At 37.0% G+C, this 24,680-nt stretch overlaps 2 protein-coding genes across 2 annotated transcripts in view; one reads left to right on the top strand and one right to left on the bottom strand.

Moving 5' to 3' along the window:
* Positions 1–24,680, top strand: part of LOC145986417 (centromere protein S-like) — a 710,010-nt gene that overhangs the window by 630,249 nt on the left and 55,081 nt on the right. The gene's annotated exons all lie outside the window — the stretch shown is intronic.
* Positions 1–24,680, bottom strand: part of LOC145986414 (ATP-dependent translocase ABCB1-like) — a 129,824-nt gene that overhangs the window by 102,286 nt on the left and 2,858 nt on the right. The window contains exons 2-4 of the mRNA XM_083120401.1: positions 5,701–5,803; positions 3,563–3,717; positions 2,824–2,956 (exon numbers count right to left, since the gene is read on the bottom strand). Of these exons, the coding sequence (XP_082976527.1) occupies positions 2,824–2,956; positions 3,563–3,717; positions 5,701–5,803 (391 nt within the window). The remainder of the gene's footprint in view (positions 1–2,823; positions 2,957–3,562; positions 3,718–5,700; positions 5,804–24,680) is intronic.

The following is a 24,680-nucleotide window of genomic DNA, read 5'->3' as shown; positions in this document are numbered from 1 at the left end:
CCTTGGCTAAATGCTGCGAAATAGCTTCTGAGGGAACAGCTCGTATCCACCTGTTCCAACAGCCCCAAGACCAGACGCACGCAGCGGCAGGACAAGAAAGCGAATGTTGCGAGGGTAGGGTTGCGAATGTTGTATGATCAACCGGCTGAAGACGAAAGCTTTTAGTTCATTGAACTTTACAGAAAAGACAGCAAACCAAGACCTACCCTAAACGAATTAAAAACAAAAATGAAATCGTACACAAGGCATTTTATAAAAAGTGTTGTCCTTGTTTGTTCCCGAGAAGGGAGTTTGGAACAGTTTGGGTTTTGTCACAATTTCTACAAATCTAGCGGACGTCATGAAAAAACTTGGCCATCTGAATGCCATTATTGCATTGAGGATGTTTGAATTACAAGAATGCTCAACTCTACAAAAAAGTAAACTTAATCTACAAATAGAGAGATGAAACAGGTTTCGACAAAACATTTTTTCTCTCTGATCACTCATAAATTGCTTTTATTATAATTTTATTTGTTGCGTATCAACAATTTTGTTTTTAATGTTATTTTTACATTATAGTATCATATTTACTTTAACATTGTTACTGTCCAAATTTTAACGTGCTTCATGTATGTTACTTCTGACAATTTGTAACATATGTATCGTATGTTTATTTGGTCAGGAGGAGTGCCAACAGGGGGGATTATGGTGCAGGTTGCACTATCGAAATTTTTTGGGGGGTTCCCTTCAAATAATATAAAATTCAACATCGTTTCCCAAAATATATGTAAGAATTTTACACCTTAAATGCAACAAATGTAATCCATTAGATGAAGAAAAGAAAGTGTTTAAGGGTATTATCGAGGGGGGGGGGTGAGAAATATCCAACTCTTACATATTAGGCCTTAATTGAAGATGAATTACGGGGGTTCTGGGGGGATTGTGAATTAAACTTTGGGGGGGGGGGAACAGTATCCAACTCTAGGTCTTACGTTATTGCGGGTATTTTAGTTAGAGGGGATTGAGCCTTAAATTGAGGGCAATTATACAATTATTGTGTATTACTATTGTTTTAGACAGACTAATGCGGAAATTCTGGTGTGGAGACTGAGAATTAATTTTTTGGAGGAGGCATAATCCACTCTTCAATATCAACAGTAAGTCTAAAATTGGCATGGAAACTTTGGTGAAATCTCAGATTGTCAAGAGATTTCTGTAGTGGAGAGAGTTCGAAAATTAAATTTTGGAGACTGCATTTAGCGATATGGTATCCACATGTTTTCGACCCCGAACGTGCCAAAGGGAAAGCTGGAAAAGACTAAATATCTCGGGATCTTAAGAAAGTATTGACATCCCATTAAATTAATATTCTTGAAAACCTGCAAAGGAATGGATTTAAAGATTTTCTTGCTCGCTTTGATCGCCATGATATGTTACTAGGATGCGTGTTTGGTGCTTGAATGAGGTGAATGTGAAGTTTATATACTATAGCTGCATTACAAGTCAAGATATATTCTCGATTATGATGAACGATTTTAGGGGTGGTCTTGAGTGATGGGCACCCCTGTTTAGGAAGGAGGAGCAGATCAAGTATAGAGTTCAGTAAAGCTAAGAAAGAAGTTACTTTCAGTAGACACGCTGTTGTAATTAAATATGTTGTGGGTATTACGATATGGTTTAAGGGCACAAATTATATGATTTGGAGGGAATGCGCCATTAGTGTTGGGGGGGGGGGGGCACTCCTGTATTTAGTTCATTTCAATAAGGGTTGAATTTTACTTGGTAAATTACGGGTATGGGAGGGGGGGGGGAAGTGCAGGTCACCTGTTCCCCTGTCTGATTTAGCACCGCACGCCACTGGACACAACTCATATTAGAGATGCAATATTAGAAAGATGTGCATTTTTTCACATATTTTCCTTATAAAGTTTGTGAACTTCTATTTTTTCCTGCAATGGCAATATATATTATGTGATTATTCTCTACTTGCAGTATGCAAATTTAACATTTGTTAATATTAAGGTTGTATACAACAATATTTCTATTTATTTACATGTACTAATAACCAATGTCATAGTAATCTGATAGATTGGAGCAGAATTATCCAATATATCCATTTTCTTAATCAGTATATTATGATTAGTTAGGTCTTTGATTTGGAGTAGAAACTGCATATTTTGAAAATTATTTTACAAACAGTGAATACGAATTTTACTTTCATTAGTATAAAACCAATAAGGAATTGAAGGAGGTATTGAAATAAGTTGTAAGTTATTTACAGAAATACCAGTTAAAAACTCAATATGCTGACCAAGACAGAATTTATTTTATTATAAAACATAAAACTAAACGTTACGTTATGTATTTGGTACAGAGTCTGAAGAAGACCTTGCTAGATGGTTGAAACGTAATGTTTAGTTTTCTGTTTTATAATAACATAAATTCTACCTTGGTCAGCATATTGAGTTTTTTATTATCATGGAAACAAGGGTTAATGGTGTTAGAAATACCAGATAGGTAAAAGTTGTGGGGAATTTTAAGAGTGTGCATTCCCAGTCTTTGATTCCTGTATAATGATACATTCCCCACATTATATAATCTTTTTGCTACCCATAAAGTAGCATGTTCCATTATCCCAGATTTTATGTTTCAAGTTTCACATGTTTTTATCCAAAGGCCCTTCAAAAATACATAACTGAGTTTTCACTCCATGTAAGTAATTTCCTATAATTAACACTTCTACGATTGAAGAAAATTATTACTTTGTGTGAGAGACTAAAGATTTCTACCATTTTAGTTAAGTTTAATACTATTACTAAATGAAAAATAAAATATTAATACCTGTCTTTCAGCTGCATAATTCAAACATGAAACAAAAACATAATCGAGGAACAGCATTATTGCACCTAAGGAACTGCATGATATTCCAAATATGGACATTTTGTGCATAAACTCTTCTGTACTTAATGGGTTACTGAAACAAGCATATTAAAACTCCATGAGAATCTAAATTTTTATATTTCAGTTCAGTTGCATATTTTCAGAAATGTGAAACAATTAAACTTTTGATTTAATAGAAATGAAGGAAGATCAGATCTACTCTTGGTGAAAGTTTGATAATCACTGGATTTTTATTTTATTTTATCTTTGTATCTATAACCTGATTTTTGGCTTTATTTTAATTTTTGAACAACAATAAAAATAACACATATTGAGACAAATTTTCAGTTTATTTTTCAAATTCGTAATATTATCACTAGAGAAAGATTACAGACTGCAGGAACTGATTTGTGTATAACATTTAAAATGGCCATATTCACCACAACAAATATATTTTATCTAAGTTTCAATTCAGTTTCATTATTATGATCATAATGCAGCCTTTTATTAAAAAAAATCTATTGATATGCTTCAATCTTTTCTTTACTATCCAAATAATGGATAGATAAATCTATAAGTAATTTTGTCAACTACCTAAAACTGAAAATGTATAATGCTTTCACACTGCAAGATTATTTCAGTCATATGAAATCAGTCAATTCTGAACACTTTAAATAGTTAATTCTTATACTATACTTACTTTGTATTATTTTCTTTAGTACTTTGATATGTGACGAAATCATCTGTAAGCTCACCATAAGCAATAATAAGTGCAGGCATTGATAGGCCTGTCCCTGCAGCAGCAATCAAGCCTATGAGAATGAGAATTTTATCCAGGCAAGTAGAAAAGCTGAACTGAAACACAAATAAATAAATATTCTAGTAATTTAATAGGAATATAAACAGAATCTTTCTATCTTGTATTTATTTGTAATCCAAACAGAACCTTTCAATATTAAACAATTGAATAATGCCAAAATTTATATGATACTTCCCCTCAGACGCATGTGCACTTAGGAAAAAGTTTCTTTAGTACAATAAATGAACATCAAACTGTTAGATAACTTCAAACTATTAATAATACAACAGATAATTCTCAAGCCAGTTATTGTATCATTATTTACATGATTTAAAAATAAATTTTGTATGGCTGAACTTCATTAGATAATAATTAAGGGCATACAATACAGTCTCCATGGGACTCTTTCCAAGCTCTTCCCTCTGTGGCAGTGTGCCAACTTAGCTCTCTTGGAGCCATATCTGGCTCTTTCATGCACTCATTCAGCTGTGAACTGGGATGCCCACCCCCGTGCCGCACTATGATGCCATCACTGGTCCGGCCCACATAGACCAACTTTTGTCATAATTATACATTTTGCACGTAATGTGATATTGTTATATTGGCTGTGTCACCCCCACTCTCTCTTATCTCCCCAGCTACTTCTTTATAGTGCCATGTTTGATGTGAAATTGACATAATATTGTTATCAGGGAATTCTTTATTTTCGATTTCATATGCCCATCCGTGGGTTATTGAGGTGGTGATGCCGCCGGATCTAGATAGTGAAAACTAAGAATAAATTGTGTTCAATTTAAAGTTAACTAAGATTACCCTAGGAGGCACTTTATCCAGCCTTCGTAAATCTAGCTCCTTCAAAGTCAGTTATATATAAGGTGAAATTTAGCTCTTTTATGCACATCAGGTTTGGCAACACTGCGAGGAGGCAAGGAGAGGGGAAAAAAAGCATTGATCTTATAGGAGTATGATTTGATTCGTTTTCTTGGAAATATAAAACTTCCGATGGAATAGAAAAATATATCAACGGGATAAGGGCAGTTTTAAGATGTATTTTACCAGTGGAAAAGTTGAAACTTCCATTTGATTAGCCGTAACTTGATGTTGAAGTTGATTCCCCAGAAGGAATACATGGGATTCCGAAAAAAATTCTTATTCAACATATTTTTCAAACATCGTGTCTAGCTTAATAATGAACATAAAAAGATGCTTCCACTTGCAACATGGGGAGAAATTCATACTCTTGGATAGATCCAGGTTTTTTTTTTAGTAGTAGTGCACATTCCAACGATATTGAAATAAATGCAGAACTGGTGCATAACTGTAACTCCTCACCTTAAAAATAAAATGAAAGCAATAAATGTTTTTAATGAGGCAAATGTAATCAATACCATATTACTTGAAAATAAATACAGTTTTTTTTAAAAGAAAGAAAAATAACATGGTAATGGTAGAGTTCCCATGCATATACCTAGTACCATGCCATGAAGGCACATTTAGGGGAAGTGGGGCTAGCGCCCTACACATTCTCAATTGGTCATTTTGGAGGTGATGTGCCCGAATTGAACCTGGGTCTCCTGTATGGCAGTCAGATGCCCTACCGACTAGACCAACTCAATTAAAATAACATTTTAGGAAGCAAAAAAATATGTTATAATTTTGCATTTGGGAATTTCATACGTAGTTTCCAAAATAAAGAGTTTCTGCATCAATTGGAAAACAAAAATATTATAATGCTACTGTTGTTATTAAGATTGGAAAAAGTAGCGGTACACAAAATACTAAGTGCAGGAAAGAATGTTAAGAAACAGGGAAACGAAGCCACAAAGACAAAATAATATGATCTTTCCTTTCTTTAAAAAAAATATGTAATGGAATATATCCGGAGAAAGGAAAAATTAAAGAAAAACAATAAAAGATTACTTAGTCAAAACAAAACATTAATGTGACTCAAGCTATAACTAGAAATATTGTTACTTGTTCAATTTCTGTGCTTCATTCTCATATTGTACACCTCCAATATCAGTGTTTCATATACTTACTAATTTCAGAAAAGGTACTGATGGAGGTAGTTCCTTCTTCGATTTTTCTTTATCTTTTGTAATCTTGTCCACTTCTAAACTTTGTTTTCTTCCACAAAGCTTCCTGTAAATTGCAATGTTTAATGTTAAATAATGTTATTAGACGTCAATTAGTGTTTGTAAAGGCAAATAAAATACAAAACCTCCCACTACCTTACTCGAGTTCATCTTTCTCCAAGAATATTAAAAAAAGAATCCATGATTCTGCTTCAAGCATTAAGTCACAATAACGTTAAGATAAAATATCAGGATTTCTCAAAGTTGCATAGTCAGTGTTATTGTTTTGTTTTATCTGCATAAGGTATTAATGGTCTAAGGTAACTACATTTTCTAGAAGCTTTAATTGGTTTTGTTACCTTGAAAAATGTCATTCAGTTTTTTTGCCCATTATGTTATCAGTAAATTATCTAAGATTAAGGTAGGAGAATGTGAACCCAATAACATGGATGCATTTTTATTTTTAACTGGATTTAATTGAACTAGTAAATTTATGATGTAGATAGGAATTTGCAATTTCAATAACTTTGTCAAAAGGTGGTTTGAAAACTATGCTTAAATCTATGAGGCCTGTGGAGATGATGTTGAAAATAGAGACAGTCCCGGTTTCCTCTGTCTCATTTGGAGACGAGAATAATATAAATTTTGTCGAGATGAGATCAAGACATATTTCTCTAAAATAAAAATTAGATGAGACTTCATGTTCTAGGTACTCACTCTGAGTACTTGAAGTATGTACCTGAAACAAATTTACATCACTATGCAACTTATTCACTCATAAGTAGGAACCTATTTATGGTGTTAATTTTTCCAAAATTCGCGTTTCTATTTTAGCACATTTTCTGAAAAATATAAAATGTATGGTGCTTTTAAATCTATTTCAAATTGAGTTTGATACATTTGAACCTATTTTTGAGGAATTTTTTTACATTATTTTTCGTGCAACAAATACTGATGTTATGGTTCCATTTAAAAAGTAATAAATTCAGTGTTAAGTTTTCTAAAATTCGCGTTTTTATTTTAGCACATTTTTCTGCCATATATACACCAAAAATTATACTTCCACTGTTCTTTTAAACTGGTACTTTAAATTGTAGGTCACATGGCCTGTTCGTGAAAGTTCGGCACATTGGATCCGAATTTTTAGGAAGTTATTTTCCATTGTTTCTCGTGCAACAAATACCATGTTATGGCTGTTGAGAAGAGGTCATTTTAACTCGACTTCGAATTGCGCACAGTCGTATCACCTATGGCCATTTTCTGCATGGGTTGGCCCCTCCGCCTATGGCGTGTGCATAATATTATTTTAAGTGTTCGGCATATTCTTATCGAATGTGCCGATTTTATTTTCCTCAGGCAGAGTTTTAGCATTCACAACGATTTGTCGTCCATGTTGGGAGATGTTGACAGTATTTTAACCAAAATGTATAGCTTCTTGTGAAGATGGCCTTCTACGCTGTTTCCGAGGAAGTTTTTACACTGTCCTTACCTTTTTGATGTGTTGTCTTGTACTTTTAGCCTTTATCAAGGTGCTCTTTGCATCTTTTTTACAATTTTAAGGTAAGGGTGATCTTTACTTGTGTCCTTAGAAGGGTGCAAGTGGCCATACGTGCCGAGAACCCACAAATTTTATAAATTAACAGATGTTACGGCTTCCGTGTGGCGGTAGGTGCTCGCTCGATCTCCGCCAAAATCGTGGCACTTCGCCCGGTAACGCAAAACTTTTCTCGCGCAACAAATACCGATGTTTTGGATTCAGTGTAATGGTAGGTGCGCAGTCGATCTTCTATCAGAAGAAAGGCTGCTCGTAGGATATTTTATTAAGGGGTCAGCAGTGCTCAAAGTTGGAGAAACGTGGACTGGTGCTTTACCCCAGTTAAGAAAATTCTCACAAAGCATCATTTGAATAGGCACTTAATCTGCTGTCTTTCACGGCACTCGTCCATGTTTTCACGCTACAATTTCATCATCAATTATATGAAGTATTTCCAGACATCTCGGGAAAGGGGGGGGGGCACTTGCCTTTGCGGGCGCCCTTGATGAAAACCCTTCTGATAGGAAGGAAAGTCGTGGAACACATCCATTTACACATGGTTTCATGTAGCCTTCTCAATTTTTATGCATAAATATGGCATATTTTGTTTTTTAAGCCTAAAACACAAGAATGTTGGATTTTTTATGTATTTTTTGTTGTTTAAGCACAAACTGTGTTGAAATTCGCGAAAAAATCCACAATTCGCATTTTATGTCAAATTCGCGTTATTTTGCAATTTCGAATGGGTGAAAAATGTTTTGTGAACATTTCACTGTCGATTCATAAACTTTTCTTTTCTTTTTATTTTTTTTTGCATCAATTAACATTTTTCGGTGTTATCGCGTTTGCGAAAAATCAAGGTCCCTACTCGTAAGCTGATATATACCTGATTATTAACAGAGAAGTTACATATTTTGTTCATCGTAGGTATAAAGTTAATTCATTAGTGGAAATTGTGAACGTTGTGCTGCGAGGTTGCATATATTCAGTATAAAATTATGTTTTTCCAGTGTCCATAGATAAGCGTGAGGCCCTGGTTATGGCGACACGTTGGGAAAGTTACTAAGATTAAGTGCTGAGTATATTCTTACACGTTTCGAGGATCGAGATAGCACGCCTTCACGATGGTATAGTCGTCTTTTAACAGAGGGTTCCCGAGTTCGATATCCGGTAGAAGCACATTGCACGCATGGCCGTAGGCAGGAAAAATTTTCGGGGGGGTTTCAATCATAATTGTTCCCATGGGCGTCGCCAGAAATTTGAATAATAGAAATAATAACAATAATTGTACAATAATAATTAAAATTTCAAAATAATAATACTAATAATAATTATTATTATTATATTATTGTTACTCAATCCAGCAGATGAGTGAATATCCAGCACAAGTTTTTTTTTTTTTTACAGTGTGTACTGAAATGCACAATTATTATACTTCGTCATTAAACTTTAGATACCTTCAAGAAAAAGCTTTAAATGTTAGATGGAAATTTTAATGATAAAGATAAAGTTTTTGTTGTTTGACTTTAAAATTAAATTTTTGGAATTTTGAAAAGTGTGGAACCAGTTATTCTTTTTAAAAACTTAGCCTCAATCGTGAGCGTAATGCGCTAAGAAACTGGAGATCTTAGGTTTGAACTCCTATCAAGGGGTATTTTCGACTTTTTCGGACAGGGAATTTAAAAGCTGGAAAGGGAATTTTGGGACAATCATAAGGGAATCTTCAGTCTATATTCCTTGTGACGCAGGAACAACTCTGGAAAGATAACAGCAGAAGTGAAAATGGAGGGGTCGCGGGTGGGCTACGATTCTGAGAATAAATCCTGTTTCACTCAAGTTTCAGAATTCCAAATGTATGAAAATTCTAGCTCGATCGTTTCAACATTGTCTCCTTGTATTTTTGTGATGTTTCGAAGAAAAAAATTGAAAATTTGTTACACATTTTGGTTTCTGAACTTCCATTAATCCAACATGTCGGAAGTTTCGGGGGGGGTTTGAACCCTAGAAACCCCCCCTCTAAATACGGCCATGCATACTAGTTCGGATTCGACTAGAACCGATTAGCCTATATGAGAATAAAGCAAGACTTAAAATAAACTTGCACAAACTTTCGAAACTACACCGAGATGAGAAAGGAGACTAGCGTTTACAAGTCGACACGAGAACGAAACAGACATTTACAACTCGAGACGAGAAAGAGAAAGACGTCATCTCACGCGAGACAAGACGAGAGACTATTAAGTATCGACTCGTCACATCTGGATACTCTTCCTAGTTAAAATTGACTAGACACGTTTATTAAAAATCAAAATGAATACGTGTATGTTAACTTCAAACTGGCTTTCCATTTCATTAAATTTTTAACAAGCCCAGAACGAACCCGAGAATATCATCTGTTCCGAAATAAGATCTTTTTTTAAAAAATCTGTTCACAAGAACCATAAAATTCTAAGAAACAATATAAGAGTAAAAAAAATATGCAAATTTTCCATTAAAAGACAGGAAGCCATGTGTGTGCTGTTCTCAAGTGAAATTGCCCCTATCCATACATGCACACACACACACACACAATGGCGTAAGCAGAATTTACTTTCGGGAGGGGCTGGAATTATAAAGGTGGATAGCACATAGCTGCTTTCTAGGGGGACCGCATTAACAATAAGATATTTCGTATATTTAGAACTGTCCACTCTCAAAAATGGCAATCGGCGGTCATTTTAAGGGAGAGTCGCATTTACCACTTTTGTTTTTCTCGGGTTCTTTACTGCTTTTATTTGGAAACCTGGGTTTTCTCAAAATTTCGGAGGGGCTGTAGCCTCATTTGCCCCCCGCCCTCTGCGTACGCCAGTGCACACGTGGAGGTCGAATTTTGTGGAATTTTGTGAATGGATTTTGTACCCCGCCAAATGAAAAATGTTCCTGCCTAACTGGCGGCTTCGCTTTTTCGCAGTTTCAAGTTTCGTTCTTTGTGTAATACTGTTATGTTGTTCCAATGAATTCTGTACAATTCATGCATGTTCGGCTATTTTTGAAACTACATTAATAATGGGGAATGTAGTGGTTATAACTGCTCTGGGATGTGAAATTAGCACAGTGGCTGCACGGAAGGGAAGTTAAGAATTCGTATAGCTTCCTGGAGCCCAGAGTGGCGAACCACAGTCGCAACGACAGGTTGCAGGGGTGCTCTTGTCCCACTTTACCTGCACATCCAGTCCCAATTAGCTCATCTGAGCATAAAATGCTCTTTAAGAGGATCAAAGTTTGGGATGCTTATGAAAGTGGGGAAAAAACTGAAAGATCTCTCTTTGTAGCTTTAATAAGTAAATTATTATTTTCTCTCATTAAGACGCCATACTTAACAAGCCAAGATGAATACATTCAGAGCAGATGTTCCAAATGGCGTTTTCCAGCTTCCATGCAGGAGTAACAGGGTCGCATCTGCTCTAACATCCCTGGAGTCGTTCTGACGACATCACAGGCAGCAAGGATTCTTGCCAGGAGTTATTCTTCATTTTCCACAGGTGTTCGTATGCAACACATTTACGTGACCCACAAAAATCAATTGGAGTCAGATCAGGTGAATGTGCTGGACAAGGAACATGACCTCCTCTTCCTATTCAGCTTGAGGGAATGTCGTCGGCCCCCGTGGTGGATTGGTTAGCACATCGCGCTACGAAGCCAGGGGTCCCGGGTTCGAATCCCGGCCTGGGCATGAATGTTTGTGTGTGTTCATTCATCAGTTTCATCATATCATCACTCATCCCCATCTTCGCAAATTAGCCAAAAGTGTCACAAAAAGCGAAGTATAATAAAGCAAATCAATCAATCAATTGGGGAATGTCTGATCGAGATATTCACGAGCACCAGCTACAAAGTGGGCTTATAACGTCGAAGCATTTCCGGACTGGGGTTCCTTCTTTCTGTGTGAAAAGTAACAGTAAAAGTAACCTGCCCATGTCTGCATTTCATAAACTTTATTTCAAGGTTTTTTAAGAATACCTACCGTTTTATATACGACATTCTGTAGGTAGGCTTATCCTAGGATTTATGTTGCAAATACCTCTGATTAAATAACTTCCATTTAGTGAAGCATGCTATTGACGTCTGGGGACGATGACGGAGTTTCTCTTCCACTTATCTACGCGTGATTGGCGATCAGTGTACAGTTATTGTTTAGTTTTATCACTTGTCGGTATCTTAATTTAAGCACCTCTCACGACGTAGCTCACATGGATGTGCATACTTCACTATCTTATCAGCACAGTGTGTGGAACAAACACGCCTGTGTACAAATTTTACTTTTATTGCCTATTTACGGAGACACTACAAAGCGGCTTGCAAGCACTGAGGCTGAAATTACATGGAATCTTGGGGGAGGGAGAGAGCAGTATGAAATAATATGATCTACAGGGTGATCATAAGTTCATTAAAGATCTAACTAGAGCGCAGCAAAGGAGGCATTTTCTAGCCGACATCATAGTTTAACCTGCAATGGGAACATTTGCTTAAATATTCTTTCTTAAATCAGTTTAGAAATCAGTGAAAAGGGAAATGTTTAAGAATTTTCACTATATTTCATACAGCTGACGGATTACCAACTGGAAAAGGTAGGAGGAGAATTTACGCCAATCGCTCTTAAACTACCGCAATTTTGTAAGAAGACCACTTTATGCATAGATAGGCTCAGTTCGTGTTTGAAGGGGGTTAGGATAATTCTCCGTCTTCGGTTACTAAGTGCCATTTTTTTTATTCTTGAGAGAGTGAAATTCTATAAAATAATTTATGTACTATTCCGACGCTGCAAGAATAGTTAATGGATTTTTCAAATATTATTATTATTATTTATCTCAATAGGGTTACAATTAAGCCATACAACATTTCATTTTGAACAATATTAATGCAAATAATGACTTGATGCCTTATGTAGTAAAAAAATATACAAAACCTACATCTAAGGAAAATGTGATGAATTTACATGAGTATATAAAGTGTTCTATAGTAGCAATGAAATAAAGAAAGTTTGAGAGTTATACAAATTTAGAAGAAAGGAAAGTGTAAAGATGTGTGGGTTTGGATATGAGTGTGTATGGAATTACTGTTCGAAGTACAGGGATGATTTTTTTAAAAAATATATGTGTGGTGGGAATGTTGGGGGGGGGGGGGAGTTACTGGAGTTAGAATGTATATGCATTTGAACGTAGAAGACGACAGAAGTGCGCTTTGCTGGTAGTGAGTGAATTCCAGGTTACCACTGTTAAATACGAGAAAAACTTCTGACCAAATCTGCTTCTATTAGATTTGGGGATTACTAGGTCTCTATGTAAGGACGATCTGGTGTTTCGGGTACTGAACTCAGAGCGGAAATTAACCCTATGATGCAATGGAGATGATTTGTTATGTATACTATGGAATACCTTAATCAGATAGATGTAATGTATTCTCGAAGTGACTGTATGAGTATGTTGTAAATCTTACGCAATTGTTCGGAATTATTTTCTTGGGGGTGCATGTGAATGGTTCTTAAGCAATTGTTTTGGATTGTTTCAAGTTTCTTCAGATGAGTTAAGTTACCGCCATAAATAAGACTAGCACCATACTCGAATACGGGACGAATAAAGGAAAGGTAGAAATGTCTACTAAGATTTCTATTGAGATATTTACGAATTTTTCGAAATATGTAAACATGGTGATAGATTTGACGAATATCGTTATTTATTTGGAGGTTAAAATTTAGCTGGGGGGTCTATAATGATTCCGAGATACTTTAAATGATTGCTCAAAGGTACTCTGGCTTCATTAAGGGTAATATCTATCGTGTTGGCCGGGATTCCCTTACCATGGCCTTGGTCTTTGCAACGTTAAGCTTCAGGTTGTTGATGTTGTACCAATTTAGTACTTTGGGGAATGAATTTTCCATTTTCTCCTTTACATCCTGGTACGTTTCTTCTCCACATGTACATCTGCGTACAGAGTAATCGATAAATCTGAATTTATTAGTGTGATATCGTCAATAAATAGGTTGAATAATTTTGGGCTAAGTATAGAGCCTTGTGGACATCCTACTTTCGTTGAGATTTTTCGATTCGCGAGAAAACTTTCCATCCAGAGAATTGTTTTGCTATTGAAACCAAATCTGTTCTTTATTTTCTATTAGCAACTTGTGATCAACGGGATCGAAGGCTTTGCATACGTCCAGGGAAATTAATCTAACTAGGAAACTGCTTTTTTTTTTGTCCAGTGTCTCCCGCCATTCATTAATTAGACTAAGTAATAATAATTCGGAGGATACATCCTTCCTGAATCCATACTGTCGATCAGACATCAGATTGTTGACTTCCAGGAAAGTTGTCAGTTGCTTCTCTATTACTTTTTCCATAACTCGGCTTAATGTTGGGGTTAAGGAAATCGGCCTGTAGTTATACGCTAGGGTAGGAGATCCAGATTTGTGAATTGGGGTTATTATGGAGTGCTTCCAGCTCGTTGGAAATTGGCCACGTTGGAAGGACGTGTTTATTATGTCGGCGAGGGGCTCCGCTATAAGTGGGACCAACACCACCAGAACGCTGTTGGGAATGCCACCCGAACCTCCCGCCTTTTTTACGTTTAATTTATTAAGAATTGCCAAAACTTCATCGACCGTAACAGATTTTAATGTGAACTCTTCAATTTGTTGGACAACAACTGAATTGGGGGTCTTCTCTTAGTATATTTGAGGACTATAAAACTGGTAAACGTTGTAAGTGCCAAAAGCGAAAGTGTTGGGAAATCGCATCGTTCAGCACATCAGCCCGTAAGAACGTTCACACTAGTGACCTCTTTACACGCCCTTTGAACTACTTGCAGGACTACCAGCCACATTTCACGTTTACCACATTATAAAGCATGGCACATTTCACAGTTTAACGTGGAAAACGGAGTTTGAATTATTGTGGCACTTACAGCGTTTACCAATTTTAGTTTTCATTTATGTCTGAATTGCGCCGATTAGAAAAGTGAATATTTAGATAATGAGCCATGTCGGACGGGCTCGTTAGGAGGACGTTGTCGACTAGTAAATGATTAATTGTAGTTTTTGATTCTCTACCCGTTATCTCATTGATAACCTTCCATTTGCCGTTGTTATTGCTAGTGGTCTGGTTCACCATATCTCTCTAGTAATTTACTTTTGCCTGCCTAGTAATTGTTGTGCAGTGATTTCTAAAAGATTTGTATTGCTCCCACGTATAGTCGCAGGAAGGGTCCACCACTTTCTTGAACAAGCTGTTCTTCTGTAATATTAATTTAATAATTTGAGGAGTAATCCAGAGCTTCCTGCTTTCTCTCACCCTGAGAGTTTTCAAGGGAGCTAATTCGTCGAGTGCAGTCGAAATGAGAGACTGCAGATGACAGACCTTGTCGTCTACGGTTAAGTCGGGAGTGTGGTGTAAACGAGAAAATGGTCACTCATGTCCTCATAGACAGTTCGTGTAACTGTGTGTAAGTGAGGGTTCGAATAATAAATGTGGTCGATTAACGATTCGGATGTCCACGTAATTCTTGTAGGCAGAGTAACGAGTTGTTTGTGTCCTAGGACTGATAAAGTTTCAAATAATGTATCTGAGCCTTTGTCATATTTCAGCAAATTTACGTTCATATCTCCAAGAAATATTGATAGATGGCTCGGTGGTAAGCTACTGATCATCCTTTGCAAGATTTCGCACACTTTTTCAACCGATCCGCCAGGAGGTCTATATCCGCAACCTACGATAACACTTATTTGTTTTTGGGCACGAGACTCGCACCCATAGTCCTTCAAGGTCAATTTCATTGACAGAAATTACGTTAGAGGCAAGAAGGTTGTTCTTAACGAAAATAGCGGTACCTCCTCCCCAGGTGTCTCGGTCGTTTCTAAAGAGATGGAAATATAGGAATGCTGTATAGAGGGTCAGGAATAGATGACTGAAGCCACGTTTCGCTCAATGCCATAACATCGAATTTTGTTATTTCGGATGCGGAGAATTCCGTTAATTTGTTGTCGAGCGACTGAACGTTCAGGTGGCCAGTGGTCAGAAGTAGCGCGCTACTGTAGCTAGTTACAAAATTTGCGACTGTAGCTGTAGCAACGCTACATTTTTAAATTTGTAGTTGTAGCGATAGCGAAGCTTCAAAATTCCTGTAGTTTGTCGCTACAGCTACATTTTTTCTCAGCATTTTGAGGTAAATTTTGAAAGTGGCAACAGCGTTAAAAAAAATCGACAATAACGCTTAGTTTTGCAGGAGGTTCACAAAGACAGTCTATTACATGGAAATTCGGATAATCTAGATTATAAATATCTTGATATTGTAGATTATAGGTATCTGCGTAATATATTTCAGTAGTATCTAAATAATTCAAATATGCAGATAACTAACTGACATATATGAATATATTCCGGCTAATAGCTACGTTTTTTTGAGCTGCATCGCTATTTTGGGGAGAAACATGCCTCGTTTGTTGCACCGCTGGAAAAATAATGTCAAGTTTGCGTCACCCGGAACAAATCCTGTGGATATCCAAATGTGATCACGACTGTACGAAATTACAAGACGAACTTAACGAAGTACTTGATTGGTGCAAGAACAACAAGGTTAATCTCAATCTCAAGAAATGCAAAGTAGTGTCATTCACACGTAACAAACATCCCATCCAATATTCATATAACATTTCCGACGTAGAAATCCTAAGAGAGAATACTGTAACTGATCTTGGAGTCACATTTGACAAAGTTTTAAATTTCCAGACACACACTGCGCGCATCCTCAGTGAAGCGCACAGGAACCTAGGATTTGTGATGAGAATGTGTAGCCAGTTTAAGAAAAAAGAAACCTTTTTACTACTTTACTATACGTTTGTCAGATCAAAACTTGAATATGCCTCAGTAGTTTGGGACCCGTTATTTATAAAGGAAATCGAAAAAATAGAAAAACTCCAAAATAAATTCTTAAGGTATTTAGTATATAAATTAGATGGCATTTATCCAAAATTCACTTCGGGTGACATCTTACGCAACATGCTGAGTGTCCCGTCCCTTGAAAAAAGAAGACAGATGCACCAGTTAACATTCCTTTCGAAACTTGTCAATGGAAAAACAGACTCCTCCGCACTTCTCGCAAAAATAAACTTTTACGTTCCATGCTCAAAATTAAGACCCAGAAATGACCTCTTTAAAATTTCACGCGGTAGAACCAGGATGGCTGAAATGGATCCCATGAGGAGGATGTGCGCGTTGTACAATATAGTCTCCAATAATACCCCTGACATTGATCTATTTAGACCTAAAAGCAAACTTATTATGTGAACCATGTATATAATGGCATTGTAACCAAATATGTTGTATACTTTATGACATACCACCCTTGTATTATATATTGTTGTTATGTAATGATTATTCTGTTCCGTCTTATACGTAGTTATTTTCTACTTGTCTTTGTTGTTTTCTCTTACCAATTTTTAATTACTTGTTTTGTCAATATGTATGTAAACTGAACTCAGTTAACCTCAAATCACTGTAACTGGGCATTTGCCTGTAGTGTTTAATAAATAAATAAATAAATAAATAAATGTCATTAATTACTGTGTAAAACACAACTTGCAGTGCAAAGACGAGCGATCCATTTTCCACTACAATGACAAAGCAATAGTGCCAGCAATCAATGGCTGAGTATGATAACAGCATTGATAATGCCAGTGTATAAGGGTCTCACCAGCAAAAAAATATTGTTACAAGAACGATAGACATACACTTTCTGGAGTTACAGTTATTTTCATCATAATATTTGTTCACAGATTTTAAAATTTCAATACGTTTAGAACACTCGGGTTTGCACGTCAGTTTCCTCATTTTATTATATTGTAAAAACTACGTACGAGTTATTGACTTTCCTGCAGAAACGACAATTTTCTTTAGTTAATGTCCAGTTGCCAATTTTATGTATTTTTCCTACTTTTCTATAACTTTCGCTAATCATGACAATGAGAATGAATGGTTTATTTAGCTATTCTTTTATCTATAGTCGCTTTCTGCCACATTCGGCTAATTGTGAGCATGAGGAAGAATGATGAACAGTGTGGGGAATGGAGGAGCAAACTTGCCGTCTTTCCTAGTTTTTGTTTTGAGTCTATTTTATGCATAGATAAGCTGATGGAGACTGAATCCGAACTACTATGTGCCTCCGCCAGGTTTTGAACCTGGGGCCCTGTGATTACAAAAGATCCCCAGATATTTTTCATTCAAAATTCTGCCTTTATATCAGTCTATTAAAAAAAAATATTTATTCTCAAGAATAATATGTTGATATGTGCACATAAATACGCAATCCTACCAAATTTTATATGTGTATAGTTGTAATCATTAATTTGGGTAACACCCTAACTGCAATATTCATATATCAAATTTGAATTGATATGCCACTTGCATAGGTACGTTATTCTTAAAACATAGTAAAAATAAGTAACACTGCTATCAAAATTATCGAATGACGGGAATCATGATAATTAATAACAGAATCTACGTATTTTCCAGTAAGTACAACTATAGGATCTACCAATGTGAAAGTCAGATCTTTAAAGCTAGATAGAATGAAAACCACAAGTGATAATGATAATGATAATGATATATATATATATATATATATATATATATATATATATATATATATATACCCACACACACACACACAGAGTGTCATTTTAATGGCGCCCACGGACCACAGATTCGTATAGAGGACATCAAAACAAACAACTTTCCTCAATAACATTTTTCTCGTTGGTGCGTCGATTCGACGCTACAGCCGTTCAAAAAAGCTCGTTTTGCCGCCTGGATGCTGGCAACCACATACAACATTTGATTGTATCTGTGACGTCATTTCCTACGGCAAAACAGCGCACGGCAGTGTTGCAAGGAATACACAAATTTTGTGAAAAATGACAAACTACCAACCACATTATTAGTTGTAAAACGAAGCGAGAAACGCGTCCAGTAGTCCGAACATCATAGCCTAATAGCCAGAATATCAACAGTGATCTCAGGGGAAGGGGGAAGTGAACCAACGATATGAGAAATGGTAAAAAACGTATTCAAAATGAAGTCTCAATATCGGATTTTGTCTGATAGTCAAATATCAACAACAATAGATTTTATTAGACTTACAGCTTACATGTTTCTGTTTTACGCCCAGCCACATGTCAATTATATTTGCAAATCTCATTGCAAGGTTCATATCTACAGGTTTGTGTCCAGATGCCTTCTGGTGCTTTTGTGCTGATAACGCACGTTGTTACATTACGGCTAAAACACACACAACCACAGTAACAATCTAATAATTATGAATCAGTAGAGAATATACTGCTCTGTTCACAGTTGCAAACTATTACATGTGTATCCGGAGCATAGATAAACACAGTCTTCGGAGAGCTTGTATTACTACTACTTATATCCCTGTATTTTCAACCATTTTTGTCACTTGCCTCATAATACCCTGACTATACATTATATTATGTGTTACTTACCTTTGGAATTTTTAGTTCTTTCATTTCTATTTTGTCATCTGTTCAGTGTGTCACAGACAAGTATCAGAAGGACGAAGTGGATAGACTAAATTGAAGATGACAACTTGATAACTAGATTTTCAAATATTTGACATGTAAGCTGAGACAAAATTCGATATGACTACTTCCACTTGAATTCTATTTTCTTTCTACCATTTTTCGTACCGTTTGTTTACTTCCTGTTAGGTTACAGAACATGTTTTCTCGTTTTATTTTACTGTACATAATGTGGCTGTGTAGCTATGCCATTTGTCACAGAATATGTGTGTTCCTGTCAACCCTGAAACGCATCGTTTCACGACGGGATATGACGTCACAAATGCAATCAAATGTTGTGTGTGGTTCCCATCATTCAGGCGGCAAAACGTTTTTTTTTTAACGACTGTAGCGCCGAAACCATGCACCAACGAGAAAAATGTTACCGAGAAAAGCTGTTTGTTTTAATGTCCTCTATACGTGGTCCGTTGGCGCTTTTGAATATCCATGTGGTTGTTTCAAGTGTTTGCAGAAGTAGCGCAAAAGTAGCGAAGTAGCGAGTAGCGCACATGAGTAGCGTAGCGAGCTACTTTTTGGTAAAGCTGCAATTTGGAGCACTAACTAGTCTTCTTTGATAGATATTCTACTACCTTTAAGCTTTTTCTTGGAGTTAAAAACTCTGGCCCGGGAATGTTAGTATGTAAATTTAGCAATGATTGGTCTGATCTTATTTTCAGATTCGGGCACCTATCCTGTGGCTCCTGAATATTTCCGATGGCTCCAATTTCACGTCTAGCTGTTCCTCAAAGAGGAAAAGAGCAACATTATCTGTGTTCCCATTCGGGTTCTCCGGAATCCCGAAGATCCGGACACTTTTCCGCTTCTGATACTGCTCGAGATCCACCACCTTTTCTTCTAATTTCACCAGCTGTTTCTCGACCTCTTGGTTTTCCTTTCTTCATTCTTCCTCCTAAGCTCTTCCTCGAACTGGTGAACATTCTCTGTATTGAAGTCGAGGAGATCTTGTAGACGAGCCACCACTGCTTTGGTGATTGAGTCTATGAGGCAATCCTTGATCATCGATAAAATTTCAGGAGATTGCACCACTGACTTCACCTCCTCCGTCACTTGTTTAAGCAAGTTCGGGGGGAAAGCACTCCTGGCGGCAAGTGAAGGGCTGCCTGCCGATACCTGCTTCTTCGGAGGTGCCATATTGAATGCACAACACTGCGTTCCAATTGACACACACACACACACGAAAGTTCAATAGAAGACAGCACACTGCGTGAAGATAATCTTATTTTCGTACACGATACTGTTCCTACAGATATTGTTTCACGCCAGTAAGATGCTACAAACGACTGCAATTTGTTCCTTCTCCTTCTTTATAGAAAGTACTGGGACAACGTACTTTGCCCGTCTAGCTAGCTGCCGCCATATCACATTGAATAGGCTAATCGGAACAATTTTTAAATTTTGATCCAACTCTCTAACCGTGAGTCCCATCGGGAAACGAACCTAGCATACCTTAATAACAGTTTCATGTTACCCTCTTGGTTTTACCTTCGGTAAATTGAAAAATGTTTTCCGTGAAGTTTGTATATTTGTATAAGTTCCAGATGCATCCCTCCCAGTCAACAAGGGAGAGATGCTTCTGGGGTCCAATAAGGAAAAAAATCAGGGAAGGCTGGAATTTTATTATCTTCCTAAGAGGGTTCTTAACAACATATTAATTTTGCACCCGGATTTCGCCGCCATCTTGGAAAAATGTGGCCCAAATTCAGTTTTTTGCAAATATCTCGCTTGTAAAGCATTTTACAGCAAAAGAGGTTATGACAAAAATTAGTCTACATAAAATTGTCTGCAAATAAGGTTCTGTGCCGTTTGGGTTCTAGATGAGCGAGAAATTTTGCGTTTTTTTTCCGCCCCATTTTGCAAGTGCGGAACTCTCGGAAACATCTCTTGCATTTTCCCTTCTATAAAACTGGAATTATTACATTTGTTCTTTATTACAGAATGTCATTTATGGGTTCGACTGCTTTTTCCATTGCATGCAGTACTTTATGGGAAATAGTTTACTGTGGAGGCACATTGCATAGTGGTTTGGAGCCCACTTTAAACTGTAGGTCCAGTCCCGATTATCCTATCTGTGCATAAAGTGGACTTAAAACGATAATTCAAACCACGATAACACCATCAGAAAAGTTTGGTCTGGGATCTGGTCAGATGTAACGACTGAGCCATGATGCGGTCCATGAAAAGTTGTGGGGGATGGCAGAGGAGTGACTGACTGAATGCTAACTAAGTGGATTTTTGGCATGTCTACAGATAAGATATATGAGCTGTATGTAGATCCACCAAAGTCTCGTATATCAAGTGATAAGCAAGACTTTTAGTTCTTTGTCAGTGATTCTCATCTCACCCATCATTCTGTGATTTTGATGTTATAAAGTCAATGATTACAGGAGTAACGTGGATTAAGAAAACCAATCCTTCCGATGCTCATGATGTTGAAATGTCTTCAATGTCGAGTATTTGACGAATGTCGAGTTTGAACGAAATAAGAAAGTTAATCACTGTAGTGGTCACTTCTGAAGTGAAAATCAGAGATGTGTTGTATCCAGTTGATCTAGAGTTTTTATTTAAAATAATATTTTACTAAAAAATCAGAAGACCAATTCAGAGAACAAACTTGCTCCGTACCCGTTATAGCTGATGAGGTAGGGATGTGGAAAACCAAGAAGCCTTCTCTTTATGATCCTCTTTGTACCATTCTCTGAAAGTATAACAAGAAACAAAGAAGCTGCACCGCTAGAGCTTCTTCGCAGTATATCCTAAACGCCTTAAACGTTGCACAAGGGGACTTGTAGCTGTAGAAAAATAGGGCTAAAGTGTATCAGAAATGAAGTGTGTTCAGTACACCATTTTCACACCATAACTTATCGAAGGATAAAAGGTAATTTGTATTGTTTTAGGAAGTCTATTTTTACCTGGGGGTCAAGGAGCAACGTCACGATGAGTATGAAAAGAGCCAATCCTCTTAATCTTTCCTGGCCCATAGTCGACCTTATCCAAGATTTTAAGCGCCTGAGTGCTGAGAAAGATCGTTCGGCTGTCGCTACGCTACGCTAACTGGGAGAGTAAGAAAGATTTCATATAGTCTATTAATAATCGGGAAAACATCCTTGTCACAATTATTCTACAAATCAATTAGAGATGCATCTGTAAATTCGCGCTCAATTTTCCTCTGCCATGCTTGCAATTCAGCAGACAGAAGACGCTGGAACACGGGTACAGATATACCAAACAAACCACTGAATATTTTACTTAAGCACGTTATTGCATCCTGTGCCTCTTCAGATTTTCTCTGGCTGGAGGGAAGGTTACTGCAAGTTTGTATGCGTCTAGAGTAGACTGAGAGAAACGAAATCGTAGGTCTTCAGTTATATTTTTCAGAGGTAGGATGCAAATTGCCACGCCCAAGTAGTCTTCAGGGAGAGAGCAGGATGGGTTGCTGCGATGGATCTGTCTTCTGGTAACACGAGGAATTCTGACATCGATGTCCAGTAATTTGCAAGTATCGACCACATCTCTAAAGACAACATGAAACTCCTGGTTCGCCGAATAGCGTCGATCCTCAAGAACATTAAGAATGTCCTTAACAAAATTTGCAGCTTTGTTCATGTTCACGGTCTTCTTTTGACAAAGTCTGCTCATTGGAAGCGTTATGCCGAACACGTCATCCAAAACATTCATTGTTGTTAAGAATTCAATATTGCATATAGCTGACAAAAGAGAAGTGACCTTGCTGCCGTTTGAAGCTCTCCCCAAGGCATTTTATTATCCGCGATAACCCAGTGCGAAATTCTGCTACCGCTTCGTGCCTTTCAACCCAGCGAGTTTCACAAAGCGATGTTAATTGCTTGCCTCGCAACACAAAATTTCGCGTGGCCGAAGAAGTAAAGAAAGTGTGAACTTCTTTTATTATTCCGACCGCATTCCTCACACTTTGAATTCTGGATGTTTTCCCCAAAGACAAGTTAAGTGCATGATTAAAACAAGGACAACGAACAGAATACTCACAAACTGTCTGAATTTCTTTAACTGCGCCACATACCTCGGACCATGCAACACCCATCTGTACCAATTCCCACACACATTTGGGGATCCAGGCCTATTTCTGATATCGTCTTTAACACTAATTGACCTACAGCTTTCCCATAAATCTTTGGCTCTACACTTTCAGTAGAATGAGAAGATTTCTCATTGTTGAATACTTTCTCGTGGACATTGATAAAGTCTAAGAAATCTTCACGAACTCCTTCAGGTGCAACATATCGAAAATTAATCGACAGTTGCAATTTGTGGGACACGTCAGTGGTTTCATCGAATATTACAGAATATTCTCTTGCTTGGCGAATTCGGTCTACAATTTTACTCGTGATCTCATCGCCACATGTTTCTATTAGTTCGTTCTGTACAGTTTTGCTTATGTACGTTGAACGTGACCATGTTGAAGTCAAATATTGCTTCAAATTTTCATCCCCGGCATCAATACGAAATCGCAAAAATTCACGGAAATTGCGTTCGTTGCAAGGTACACCTTCAGTTTCATATTCGGAAAGTTTTCCCTCATCCCTGTGATCTCTGAAGGGAACGTTCTGACGTCCAAGCAGTATGACAGTTTTCACAATAGGTAGTAACCTTTCCCCGTTTTCAGCTATTTGTTCCAGGCGTTTCTTTTACTGAATATTTATTACGTGGAGACTAGGATCACTTCGCATCTTCAAAAACCGTTTTCCATCTTCCACTGCCTTTATGTGATAATCTTTAGATTCGTGAACGACCAAATCACCATTTTTCCCTGTTAAATTTGAAAAATCCTTCAAATATTTCGCAACTAATTTACCCGAGTGTCACATTGTGTTTAAACCCCCGACTTGACCAGATACGAAAATGGGACAAAATTTACACAGGTAGCCCTAAAGCTGATGTGAAATGACAAGCCACTCGAACGATTCCATGTGCTTTCTGGAAGCGTATCGATGGCCATCTTTGTCGCCTTTCCTTTGCAAAGAGAACGGATATTTATATCCAACAGGTGGAACCCAATGGCGCCTTACAATACCCTCTTTTGAAAAATCACTATCTGTCCCCCCAGGAATTTTCCAATATCAAAAACATCAATGTTTTGAACTCTCTGAGCAGTTTCACTTTCCGTGCAAATTCTATTGTCTGCATGCAATCTCGTCGACTCTGTAGATTCTGCACCGTCACATAAACTATCCTCGTCCAGACTAGGGATGGCCAAACGGAGCCGGATCCGAAAAATCCGGATCCGGATCCAAAAGTTATGGATCTGTATCCGGATCCGGATCCGCCGGATCCGGAACTATCTTAATCCCATTATAATATTACCACACCTTAAAAGGTATTATGATCTTCGATTACAAAGAAATTTTTCATTAGTTAGTCCTACATGAATTTTTTTCAAGTGTTGTTCCTAAAATACTTTGCTACGCATCGGCTAACACACTCGTGCACAAAAATAATCTTACTTGTTTAACATAAAATGTCAGAGGTGATTTTGTAAATGCCATTGAAACGAATATGTATTCATTCGAATGTATTGGAAATGAAAACACACATAAATGTGAGACATTCCATTCCAGAATGAAACCTTTAACACACATAAGGAGATAGAAATGTTATACAAAAATTATACAATTGTTCTACAGTTACAGCTTTACAAATTAAAATAAAACATTATAATATATGCAGTGTTATATAATTACAAAGTTTAAGACTAACAAGGGAGGTTATCTAAGTGTCCCCCTCCGATTTCCACGAAACTTGGCAGGCGTATAG

The sequence above is a fragment of the Lepisma saccharinum genome, chromosome 4, assembly GCF_977018435.1.
Source record: "Lepisma saccharinum chromosome 4, izLepSacc3.1, whole genome shotgun sequence".
Taxonomy (NCBI): Eukaryota; Metazoa; Arthropoda; class Insecta; order Zygentoma; family Lepismatidae; genus Lepisma; species Lepisma saccharinum.
The sequence above is the reverse complement of the archived record's forward strand: the minus strand, read 5'-3'. Positions and strand labels throughout refer to the sequence as shown.